General features: G+C 44.9%; 1 protein-coding gene across 1 annotated transcript in view; it reads left to right on the top strand.

The window, feature by feature from the left end:
* The window catches only part of LOC147613403 (sodium/hydrogen exchanger 6-like), an 83,295-nt gene extending 70,395 nt beyond the window's left edge, over positions 1–12,900 (top strand). The window contains exons 14-23 of the mRNA XM_086781339.1: positions 9,449–9,509; positions 9,624–9,721; positions 9,840–9,915; positions 10,039–10,058; positions 10,163–10,260; positions 10,456–10,565; positions 10,643–10,726; positions 11,843–11,946; positions 12,071–12,171; positions 12,243–12,900. Coding sequence (XP_086637465.1) covers positions 9,449–9,509; positions 9,624–9,721; positions 9,840–9,915; positions 10,039–10,058; positions 10,163–10,260; positions 10,456–10,565; positions 10,643–10,726; positions 11,843–11,946; positions 12,071–12,171; positions 12,243–12,505 — 1,015 coding nt within the window. The 3' untranslated portion in view covers positions 12,506–12,900. The remainder of the gene's footprint in view (positions 1–9,448; positions 9,510–9,623; positions 9,722–9,839; positions 9,916–10,038; positions 10,059–10,162; positions 10,261–10,455; positions 10,566–10,642; positions 10,727–11,842; positions 11,947–12,070; positions 12,172–12,242) is intronic.
* The last annotated feature ends 323 nt before the right edge of the window (positions 12,901–13,223 follow it).

The raw sequence follows: 13,223 nt of genomic DNA, 5'->3' as shown, positions 1-13,223 counted from the left end.
GGTACCAGATGCTACAGGTAGAAGTAGGTAATGAAGTGGGTGCAAGTAGCAGGTACCGTTGATAGGTACCGTAAGGGTACAATAGCAGGTACCGTGTGTGGCAATATGGAGGAGCAGTTGAGTACTGTAGTAGATGTTGGTCATGTACAACAAGTACACAACAACAACGCAGTTGGGTGCTGTTGATACTGGTTGTGTACAGTATGGCAGTAGAGTGCAGCCATGTACAATATAGGTAGAATAGAGTAGGCACAGGTACGAGTTCAACACAGTAGGTATGGGTGTGGCTGCAAGGTAAATCAGGAACACCAAGTATTGGTATGATTGGTATTGCAGTTGGTGAAAAACATGTACTGGTACGACAGAGCTGGTATAGGCATCTACAACCAAAGGTGCAGCAAGTATTATCGAGTTCAGGAAAAGGTATTGTACAAGTACGGCAGATGTAATTCCACTGGTCGATGTAGAATGCGTGGTTGAACACAACACTAATCAATACACTGAGATTCAATGGATAACAAGCACAATACAAGATATAATTTACTGAATTGACAAGAGACGCACAATGAGATGGAACGGCTGGTCCCTTCCTCAAATAATGTTTATTGATCTTCGAAGAATAAAGTACAAATCAAGAACTTTGGTTATTATTAATAATATTCAAAAAGAAAAGCAAAAGCCAAGGGAAATTGTACAGAAAGTAGCTCGCTGAAGCTCCCGCCCCCCCTCCCTGCTCGCGTTGCCTGCACAACTGCGCCCTTCGCCTCCCTGCCTGCTCGCCCCCTCGCCTCCCCTCGCTCCTAGCACCTTCCCTTGCCCCCCCCCCCCCCCCGCGCCTGCCTTCGCTGCTGCGCCCCCTCCCTCGCTGCATTGCCCGCCGCCTCCATTAGCCCCCCCCCCCCCCCCGCTTGCCTTCGTTGCTACGCCCCCTCCCTAGCTGCTCTGCCCGCCGCCTTCCTCACCTTCGCGGCCCCCCCCCCCTTCCATCGCGCCCTCCTCCCCTCTGCAGCGCCCCGTCCCCCCCCTCCGCCAGCTCGCTCTCCACCCCTCCCTCTTGCGCGCAGGCCCCCCCCCCCCCCCCCCCCCCCCCAGGGTTTCTCCTTCGCCCTCCCCCCCCCCCTCCTTTTTCTTGCTTCCGCCCCGCAGGGGGTTTTGTTTTTCCTTTTTTCTCCGTCTTCCGCCTCTCTGTGTGCAGCTCGTTTCTAGCAGGATCTCCGCCTTCGCCTCGCCTTCGCCGTAGCTTCAGACTCTGATGGAGGCTCCTCCCGCCCCGCCTCAGAGGGACTCATCCGTAGCCCCCTCGCCCGCCCCTGAGGACACCCCCATCAGGCTTTCTCTTTCGCCAGAAGAGGAAGCGAGCCTCGTGACTTGTTATGGACCCTGAGCTTACTGATTTTCTTAAGGGTCTCTGTCACATGCACGCCTGTGCCATGGCTAATCTCCAGCATGAACATCGTAATCCCTGATTAGGAGATTTAGGTCATCAACAGTATCATTTTCATCAGTATCAACATCAACATCATCAGCATAAGCATGAGTATCAGCATCATCATTTGCATCACCATCAGCATGAGTATCAGCGGCATCATCATTATCAGCATCACCATCAGCAGCAACATCATCATGGGGGGGTCTGGATGACCTGTCGGCAGGCAGCCATGTTGCCTTACAGCAGCCAGCCGGGTGCCCAGGCAGCCAAGCACCAGAGTGAAGGCCATCAGGTGTGGGAAGGCATTAAGTGAAACGCAATACTAGGGATTTATTCCATGAATATTGGTCCAAGCAGTATACCGATAGCACCTATAGCTGGCCGACCAGCACTTCCAAGCATATATATAAGCATGAAGTCATTATTCAGTCATTCACATCATTGAAGAAGTCGAATTCAGTAGAAGCATTTAGAAGGGGCCAGAGGTCACCCCTAAGGGGTAGACCAATGTCACATGCACTATGCACTGTAGTGCATGGTGACAAGATGGCTCATCATCATCATTGCAACATTGTACATTGTTAGTACCTTTTAGGATGATAATTTTCGTAAGCCGTGACCCCATTGTAATCCTCAGTCTAGGATAAGTCAGGCACGAGCTACGTAGGTCATTCTCAGCCTTAGACAGCCAGTCAGTCACTCAGTTCAAGTCCCTTAACCCACTTGAAGAGATGCATGCATGCATGTAGAGTAAGTAGAAGCCTTAGAGTTTGCATCAAGACATGTGTTCATTTATGCTAGTATTATTCCCATAATTTACAGCATTTATTGGGCATTTTTACATCATTTATATATTTTTGCCTGTACAAGTGCAGTCGGCCAGCTCTGTAGCCAACCGACCAGCATCCCTTGTCCATATAAATAGCTGAGCATGTAGTCCTTTCATTCATTCAGATTAAAATCAGCATAGAAGAACTCATCTCTTGGAGCCTTCAACACAAGGAGCATAAGCTTCAGCGTTTTCCTCATTAGCATCTAGAAGCACCAATGCTTGAGCAATTCAGCCTCTATGTAGTAAAACGCAGCATCTACAGCATTCAGCCTTCAATACCCCTTGCATTTTCAGCATTCATACAGTTTTCAGCACCCTCATATGCATCATTTTGCTACAGCCACTTGGTGAAGGTAAAACTCAGCATTCATAGTACATACTCATTTTTAGCATTCATACATAGTCTAGAACAGTCCCAATCAGCCCCTTCTCTCAGCCTCAGATTTGTAGCCTTCCTACATACATTGGGAAGAGTGCATAGGTTCGAGATTGGTCATCATTGATGTTTCTACAGCCGTGTACAATTCAGCCCGACTCGATGATCTTAGGAATCCAGTGGTTTCATCAATATGAGTCTATTCCCGATTGGGGACAGAATACTTTTACTATCTGTAAAGGTTTTTCTGAGCCTGTCATGATTCGTGGGAATAGAAGCATTCTTGGCATCCTATTGATTTCGCACCTCCAGGCCCAACGAGCTATCCGCAAGGGAGCGGAAGGAGCACTACTTTATGCTCGTGCTCAGACAGTCTCTACCTCATCGGTAGCACCTATCTCATCTTCAGTCCCACAGTTAGCAGGCCTCCTGTCCAGACATCAGGACATTATGCTTAGGGACGATTTTCCATCCAGTCTCCCTCCATCATGTCTTGAGGACCATCATATCGATTTGGTCCCTAGATCAGAACCTCCTAGCAAGTTTTCCTATCGTCTTTCCAAGACTTTAGAGGGCGAGCTAGAAAGACAGTTATCTGAGCTCCTCCGAGCCGGATTCTTTCGGCCTTCTTCCTCACCATTTGCTGCACCCATCCTATTTGTCCAAAAGAAGGATAAGTCTGCACGCCTTTGTGTAGACTACAAGGCATTGAATAAACTCACCATTAAGAATAAGTTTCCTATGCCAAGGATTGAGTACATTTTGGAGCGTTTAGACGGTGCAAAATTTTCACTAAGATTGACCTCAAGAGTGGTTGTCGTCAGGTCCGCATATTTGAAGCTGACATTCGAAAAACAGCTTTTCGGATAGAGCGTGGTCACTACGAGTTCGTAGTCATGCCTTTTGGGCTTACAAATGCACCCGCAACCTTCAATAAAATGATGTCCAAGATTTTCGCAGTCCTCATTGGTAAGTGTGTCTTCATCTTTCTTGATGATATACTTGTATTCTCAGCCACTACAGAGCAGCACGAGAAAGATGTGGAGAAAGTTCTGCAACTTTTGCGAGATAATGGGCTCTACATAAACGCCAAAAAGTCTATCTTCGGCGTTAAAGAGGTTCAATACTTGGGCTATATCATCGGTTCTGATGGGATTCGACTGGACCCCTCAAAGGTTCAGGAAATCTTAGATTGGGACATCCCTCAGACTGTCCAAGAGATCCGTTCTTTCGTAGGTCTTTGTCAAGCCTACAACACCCATGTTCACCAGTTTTCGAACCTAGACTCGTAGACAAAAAGTCTCAGTCACAGGCAAGGTGCTTGATGCATTCCGTGCACTCCAGAAAGCTGCCTCAGAAGCGCGTGTTTTGAAGTTAGCATCTTGGGATGAACCTTTTGAGGTCATTACCGATACAAGCAATATAGCCATAGGTGCAGTTCTCCAGCATGACAATAGACCCGTGGCCTACTACAGTAGAAAGTTGGATGTCGCCGAAAAGAATTATTCGGTTTATGACAAAGAGGTTTTGGGTGTGATCATAGCGCTCAAACATTGGAAGCCTTTTCTCTATGGACAGGTCTTCACAGTCAAAACAGACCATCAAGCACTTAAGTGGCTTCAAACCATGCCAAGTGCCCAGGGGAGTGATCGGCAAGCCAGGTGGAGTCAACTCTTCCAACAATTTGGAGGAATGATCGAGTATATCCCTGGTAAGCATAACCTAGTTGTAGATGCTCTTAGTCGAAAGGCCAGCATCCTGGTAGTGCAGGAGTCTACCATTCTCGAAATCACGGGGAAGGACTTAGATAGCATGAAAGACGAGTATGCCAACTTCCCTGAGTTTGGTACTCAATACCATTTGGCCCTGACTTTTGAGCCTAGCCATTATTCAGTGCAAAACGGTTGGTTGTTCTTCAAGAACCGTCTCTGTGTTACTCGAGAAATTAGCTCTTCTCCATGATGCCCATGACTCCTTAGTTGGAGGACATAGAGGTATCAACAGTACCCTCGAGAAATTAGAACGGTCCTTATATGGCAAAAAGTGAGGCGTGATGTCTATTCACATGTTCAAGCCTGTAAGATTTGTCAAAAAGTTAAGGTTCCACATACAAAGAAGGCGGGGTTACTTCAACCTTTGCCTATCCCCAAACGGACCTTTCATCGACATATCTATGGACTTTGTAGGGCCTCTATCAGCATCCATCGGATCTCGTAACACTCAGTGTTTTACCATTGTGGATCGCTTCAGTAAGTTTTGCATGCTCATCCCATGCAAGCATACGGCCACAGCGGAGGACGTAGCCCGTCTTTTTCTCAAACATTGGTACCCAATTTGTGGTTTGCCTAGCACCATTACATGAGACAAAGATTCCAAGTTTACCTCGCATTTCTGGAGGGCATTGTTCGAAAACTTTGGAACTAAGTTACAGTTGTCTAGTGCATTCCATCCACAAACAGATGGCCAGATAGAAATCTATAACTAGTTGGCCTTTGATGTTCTCAAGTCATATTGTCATGACCACCAGTCCAAATGGGAATATTATCTTTCATTAGTCCAAGCCATCTTAAACGATACTCATTCATCCAGTGTCGGACGGACTCCGTATGAAGCAGCCTTTGGTCACCGTTTCTCTTCTCTTTTGACGAGACTGGTCTCTCCATCTCTTGAGACTAATAAAACGACGGAAGCATTTTCCGAAATCATTGAGTCAGTCAAGGACCGCTTCACCAAAGCACATGAAGCTTATAGCAGACATTCAAATAAGTCTAGACGAGATGTCCACTTCAAGGAAGGGGATTAGGTCTATCCGCGCATCATGAAACAGAGATTGAAACAAGTGGGCAAACGTTTTTCCAAGCGTTCATTCCGTAGTTTTGGACCTTTCTCAATAGTTAATTCTCAATAGTTAAAAAGATAAGTGATGTCTCCATGAAGTTAAAGTTGCCTAACAGTTGGACAATGCATAATGTTTTCCATGTTTCTTGGCTAAAATCATACGTTGGACCAGAAGTTTTTGATGTTTCAGATGATCAGCAGCCAGAGTGGTAGACGAAGCAAAAGTCATCGAGCCTAAGCAGATCCTTCTTCATCGTTGGACGCATGGTTCCGGTCGACGGATGCGTCAGTTCTATACGAAGTTCCGAGATCGAGGTACCCACGAAGCCGTTTGGCTAGACGACGAGTTCTTTCAAGATTACCCCCAGTTGTTGGTGGACTACTTGGAAGCCATGAACCTGCCGCCAAGCTAAGCAAGAGGGAATGTCACATGCACTATAAGACTTGTGGTACTAGAGGAAAAGAAGATGCCATGGTCCCACTCTCGCATAAATATCACGCGCTTTGCCTACGTAGAACGAGAGGGCCCTTGAATGCGAGCCCAAGTAGCCATAAGAGTATGGATGATATCATCCCATATAGTACTAATGCACTGAGACCCAAAAATTTGGATACCCTCAATAGCCTCCGTGCATCTAGCTCTCCGGATCTGCCATGCTGTAATACTGGCAACAATCTCCCAACTGGTGTCAATCCTTTGTCTGGGGGGTGTATAATCAGAGTGAGGAACATCCTGCAATAAACCATGCTGGGCAATACCTCCACGAATGAAAATAGCAGAATCTGTACCACTGCCCTCATAAAAAAGCTGTAGACTAGACTGGGAGAGCCAAGCAACTGCCCCCCAAGTCACATGCATGGCTCAACCACTCAATTTGCCCATAAGTTGGGCTACAGAACCCCAAATCTGTTGTGTAGTGCTGCATCCCCATAAACAATGTTGTACAGTCTCAAAATCTGCCGCACACCTAGGACAAGAAGGTGCTACACCGAAAACTGATCTCCATTGATTGGTGGGGAGACCACCATGTAAGAATAACCAAAAAAAATGAGAGATCTGGCTCCTTCTGTATGAGTGCCAAAGTCTATGCCAATATCTGCGTTGCATCACTGAATTCTTTTCCTTAGACTATGAGGTCCAAATAATCCACAGGAAAAGGGCACGTTCTAAAAATGGTACAGTGGGGAGTGCAGCTTAGAATGATCAGCGGAAGTAGGAGGATTAGCTTAGCCAAGACCTTAGTTGTCACGGTACGAAAATACGATATCGTACGGGAATTTTTGGTACGATATGAAATTTTCGGATACTGTACAATAAAATACGGTTTTTAAAAAAAAAACATGCCTACACTTCATAATGCCAAATTGTCACAAAGCCCTATATTCTAGGGACATGCGGATGCGTGTCAGGCCTAGAAACATGCGGATGTATGTATTATACCTGGGCATGTGTATGGATCGTATGAGTGGATGCATATGAGTCCAAGGACATGGCAGCACATTTGTGGACTTTCGGGCGGTGCCCGTGTGGATTCCGGCCATGCACACATGGTGTGTTATGATGGCAGGCGGAATATTTTCAAGTAGCAGAAATGCTTATGGAACTCCAGGTTACCTATGCCTGCGAGTGATTATTTTATCTTGTTACTTGAGCCCACCTCTCATCCAAGGTGTGTGGTCAGAGTACCAACACGGAGTGCAAGTGGTAAAGTGGACATGACGGGACTTATGTCTATGCCAAGGGTCATGTAGACCGATGTCTTGTTGGCAGGAGACTTATTTTGTCTCGCTCATTTACTTGGGACATGGATTATGATATCTGGACTTATGGGACTGATTTGTCTCGCCCATTTATCTTGGGACATGGATTATGATATCTGGACTTATGGGACTGATTTGTCTCGCCCATTTACTTGGGACATCATTATGATATCTGGACTTATGGGACTGTTTTTTGTCTCGCCCATTTATCTTGGGACATGATTTTGATATTGGTATTATGGAGACTTATTTAGTCTCGCCCATTTCTTTGGGACATGGATTCTTCAGTTATATTGGATTTTTGAGACTGTCTCGTCTCGCGGGACATGATTATATCTTGAATATATGGCTTGAAGCTTAAAGTTGCGGACAACTTTTAAGAAGCTGGGGAGGATGTCACCAACCTGGACATTTCCCAGTCTGAAAGGGGTCTGGTGGACTCCAGGATGTCTGAATATTTGGAAAGTACAAGCTTTGGGAATGGGGGATTATCCTAGAATACAAAGGACCACACTCCTAAAATTTAGGAGAGTTGCTATTTTTGGCCCGACTCCGATGGAAATTCTGTTCGCGTCATTACATCTGGAATTGAGCAGATACCAAGAGTTGGCAAAGTGCCTATGACAGAATGTCTACCAGTTGGGATATTTTTAGAGATGAAGTTTATGGAAGGACCCATCTCTTAGATTGGGACATGTGGCAAGAAAGTGAACCAAAGTGAGACAAGTGGCCTAACACTTGTTAGAAAGTGGATCAAAGTGAGACAAGTGGCCTCACACTTGTCACTTCAGCTATTGTGTGGCTCTCCACTTGTCATTGTAGCCTTCTCTTGCCGTTTGAGCTCATGGGAGGCCCAAATCTATAAATTGGAGCCCTCTCTCTTCATTAAAGGAGGCTCTCTTGCTCCACACTAGCCTCTACCACCGTTACAGGTTGCCCTAATGATGGCTACTCTCTTTCTCTCTCACTTGAAGGCTGCCCATGAAGAATACCGGCTGTTGGGGACTGTTTTGGAGGCTTCCATCGCGAAGAAATACTGAAGGCAAGGGTATTTAATCATTTATTATGATTTCTAGCCATTGTACTTGTTGTACCAGCATTTGTACTTGCTATACCTGCTGTACCAGCCACCGTACCCGTTGCACCAGCCACCATACCGGCTGTGCCAGCCACTGTACCTGCTGTACCAGCCCTTGTACTGGCTGTACCAACTTCTGTACTTGCTGTACCACCCTTGTACTGGCTGTACCAGCTTCTGTACTTGCTGTACCACCCATTGTACCGGCTGTACCAGCTTCTGTACTTGTTGTACTTGCTGTACCAGCCATCGTACCGGCTGTACCAACCATTGTACCTGTTGTACCGGCTGAATGGAGATTTGTACTTGCTATACCCTCTCTATTGCATGAAGACCCGTGGTTTTGGGGAAGAATCAGTACCCACACGGAGGTATATGGATTATATTGTTGGCTCGGCATTTCTACAGCCTATGTTCCGGCTTGGTTGCCTCGTGTTGGGCTGTGTTATGGCATTTGTATATGGATAATCCGGCATCTCCCGTGGGGAGAGTAAGGCCCTCAAAGCTTGTACATGATATTATTCTCCTTGGGTAATAAAATACTCCAAGGGGGGGGGGTCGGCCCATTCCGGCCTCTATGCGGTGTCACACGTTCAAGCTCCATTTGCAGCATTTGTGGATGTTTTGTCCAGCTTTATGTTTTATGCAAAGTGATGATGGATATGTGTTAAGGCTGTGGCCATGTTTAAATGTTTTAATATGCATTGATGGTATCAACAAGTGTGTCAAAGGCCCTAGTCCCCCGGGCACTCACCGCCGCGAGTTTCACAAATACTTCCAGAACAAAATGCATGCACAGAACCCCTCTTTGTTTCCCTCATTTTCCCTTCTTCCCCCTTCACTTCTCTTCTCCTCTTCTCCTCACTCTTCCCGTCTTTAAGCAGCCACTAGCTTTCACTCATCCCCCGACAATGATGATCCACATGATGCCTTGGAAGACTAAATCTTAGTCATGAAACCACGTAAACTTCGTGACACTACTCTACCCACTATTAAACTTCATGATGTTGAATTGGTGAAAATCCTTTATCCTATTTGATGTTGGTTTGAAGTAGGCAGTAGATATGAAGGTTATAAGATTTGGCTAGTTGGAAAAAGATGTTGGCACTTACAAATGCTTTGCATTTTGTTCAGATATATGCTGGCTGAGAGTGTTGGTCTTTCGGGGATTGTTGCCATACTCTTCTGTGGTGTTGTAAGAATCTTCTATCTTTGTGCCCGGATGAGGCCAAGTTGATAAGGTTTTATAAAAAAAATTGCAATGAAATGTGCCATGTTCTGAGGCTTGTGATAACACTTTATTGTGTAGGTCATGAAGCACTACATGTTTCCAAACCTTTCTGGCAACGCCCAGGCATTCACAGCTTCATTTTTTGAGCTAATCTCATCCTTGGCAGAAACATTTGTGTATGTTGCAAGCCATTCCGGGTGGCCCATTTTTTGGTAGACGCATGTAGTTCAAAAGGTCCATTTCGTTTTTAATAAATTAATTAACAATCAAATTTTCCCTGTGGGCGGTTTTTAGGTTTATATACATGGGCTTGGACATTGCCATTGAGGATCAAAGTTGGTCACATGTTGGATTTATTTTCTTCTCCATTGTATCCTCCTTAGCTTAAATTTTACTTGTGTTGCCTTGGGTACAGTTACTTTGTCTGATGCCTGTGTTTTCTCTTTCATAAAAATGTTGTCCTTGACAGAAGACTGCTATCTACTCCTAAAAGCTTTTCATGGTGGTGGCAAGGTAACATCACTCACCTTCTTGGTGGGTATTTCTGATTATGGAAGCATACCTTGAGACATATCCATAGGACAAACATTTGGGTGGTTTTATGCTTGATGATGCAGGGCTGTGAATGTCTTCCCATGTGCATATCTAGTCAATCTAATCAGGCCTATGTCTAGACAGATACCGATGAAGCACCAGAAGGCTCTTTGCTTTAGTGGTGAGTCATGCCACAGAAATTAAGTAAAGAATTGCTGCGCAAGCATGGGCGAAGCATCATAATGGTTATGTGTGTGCATTGACCTGCTCAAAGGTCTGTTAGAAGCTAGTGATACAGTAGAGATGTGTATTAACATAAAGCATTTCTGTGCACTCAAACTAACCTAGTCTCTTCTCATCACTTTTTGTCAAGCAGGTTTACGAGGAGCAATGGCTTTTGCCTTGGCCTTGCAATCTACTCATGATTTGCCTGAGACTCATGGAAGAACAATTTTTACAGCTACCACCGCCATAGTTGTGCTCACGGTATGTTAAGGGCAATTGTACTTATCACGTCTTCACTCGTTTGCACTTGTGAATATGGTAGTGGATTTTTCTGGCAGGTTCTTTTGATTGGGGGCTCCACTTCTACCATGCTGGAAGCTTTGGAGGTAACTGGAGAAAGCAATACAGCTGGCAGCGGAGAGGTATGCACTAAGGGCCTGTCTTCTGTTTGATTGGTAAATGTGGTCATGTCAAGGTGTGGGTGATTATGCTTGTAGGGGTAAATGCAAGACTAGCAACTCATGTTTGCTTTGTTGGTAACCATGGAAGCCATCTCTTCTTTCACATGAAAATCTTCTTGTGGATCTTAGCAAGTGGATATTATAGGAGCTCGGAGGATTTTGGTACCTGCTTTTGAAAAAATGGACAGCAGATTGAGTTGGTGGTCCTCTGCAAGGGGTTACATTGCTTCATGTTACTCTTCCAGCCTCCATTTCTAGATTTGTTGTGGTATTGGCTGTGCCGTTACACTTACCAATACTGGGTGCGTGGCTAAAGGCTTCTTGTTGGCATTAGGTATGCCTAGATCAGGAATTGTCTTGTCTTTTTTTCTTCTTCTTTTTTTCCCCAACTGGCCATAGGCCCAAGATCCTCCCGTAGTTACTGATTTTTCACCACCCATAGGCACTTAATTGTCTGCCCGTAGGCAATGCCGGCGAGGAAGCACCAAGGGGGGGTTTTGAACCCAGGACCTCCTGGTCCTAGGCAAACACCTTCACCACTTGAGCTATCACCTCATTGGCGCAATCATCTTGTCTTTTGCAACCTATTCACAACGGAAGTAGCTTTATATTAATAGGGATTTATTGAGTGAACCAAATTATAGCACGTTGAATCTCCCCCCCCCCCCCCCCCCCCCCCCTCCTTCTCGAAATTGGAATTCCCCACTGTCAACTCCACTGAATTAATTGTCTCATTGATATCTGATATTGGTAAGACCCTTTTTCTGTGGATATTGATTGGGTCATGTATCTACATACTTGTACATGAAACTGGCATGTGAAATGCGGTGATCTTGACGGCTCATTGCACTTGGACAAAGGCTCTTTCCCATCCACGCCCCTCCCTCCTTCAGAGATCAGTCACATAAAAAAACTAAAAAGTGACTCAACACATCAGAAAAAGGGTAGGATTGATGAAATAAACAAAGGTGGGTTTCAACATTGTTATGTATGTTTTGATGTTCCTAATAATCTTGGTTCAAACAAGTGAAGGATTTCTTGGACTCACTCGTGTTGCTGATTTTGTGCAACGGGTAGAGTCCTGATGAAGAAAATGAGTACTTGGCTCCAGCTTTTATAGGAGAGAATGATGCAAGCCCCACACAAAACCTTAGGATGCGATTCCGCCAATTCCAGCAAAGGTCTTGAAGATTTGAACATTCCACTGTTTATTTTTTCAAAAAATACTAGTAAAAATTTGAGAGAACAAATTTGAGGTTTCTATGAGTAAATTCTGAATAGAAAATTTGGCTTGAATGTTGGCAGCACGGCTTCGTTCACTGCATTCGATAAGAATTTTCTTACTCCATTCTTCACAGCCCGCAATGGAGAGGAACATCCCCTTGTGGAAGGCAATAATGCAGCTGGTGAGTGGTGTTGCTTCTGTCTTTGTTCCTGGAAATAGAAGGCAATTTTGACCTGATAACGACTGATGCAGGGGAAGGATCTGGTGGTTCAGAGAAAACATATTACAGGTCACACAGCAAGAGGGAGGGCAGGGCTTCTTTCTCTGTTTCTAATCGAGCAGCTTCCTCTCAGGAGGGTGAAAATGGCATTGAAGGCAGGCTTAGAAGGCTTTCTCCAAGCAATGCACATAGTGAAATGAATAGGCTGCATGCTGATAGGGATGTTGGCAAAGAACAGTCTGAAGCAGCTTCCACTCCCAGAAGTAACTCTCAAGATGGAAGGCCTGGGCAGTGAAAGATAGCAGAATGCTGACAGGCAGGTATGCTGCCATAAAATACTGGCAAATATGGTGCACGTGACAGTATATGGAGCATTGTTTTGAAGGATAGGCAGGCATGGTATTTACAAGGTATCGCTAAGGAGGATGGCAAAAGCTTTCAGGGTAGGATTTTAGACGAGCCAAGGTAAGGCTCGTCTATATCAAAAGAGTATCAAATTTTGTAGTGCTTTCTACCGAAATAATCAAAACCTGGATGGTGGAAACCATGCACAATTTTTAAAAAATGTGATTTAGTCACAAATCAACATCATACAATCAATCCTACAGATCTGATGTTAAAGTTTTACAAAAAATCAAATGTAATGTTCATACATATCTCTAAGCATTAAAAGTACCTTTCAGTGGGGAATGCTGGTCGTCTATTGTGCTTATGTCTTGGCGTGCATGCTTTAAAAGCTGAGAAGGCTTTCAGAAAGCCTTGACGTACAAATTCAAGATTTTAATTTTGGCACTGAAAGAGAATGTTATCTTGGGGCAAATTAGAATGGAGAACTCCACAAAAACATTCAAATAGATGGCTCTACCTTTGCTGTGTTCTGCTGTTGATGTGCTCTCTCCTTTTACTGCTACCTGAAGTCTACTTCTCTCTTTGATATCCAAAAGAGATTGAGCATTTACCATGCTACCTTGAAGGTGGTTGCAGTTGGCTGAAGTAGCAGATGCAATAGTCTA

Source organism: Cibotium barometz, chromosome 43 (assembly GCF_041138505.1).
Source record: "Cibotium barometz isolate CiBa-2024 chromosome 43, ASM4113850v1, whole genome shotgun sequence".
Lineage (NCBI taxonomy): Eukaryota > Viridiplantae > Streptophyta > Polypodiopsida > Cyatheales > Cibotiaceae > Cibotium > Cibotium barometz.
Note: the sequence above shows the minus strand (reverse complement) of the source record. Positions and strands in the feature narration are given on the sequence as shown.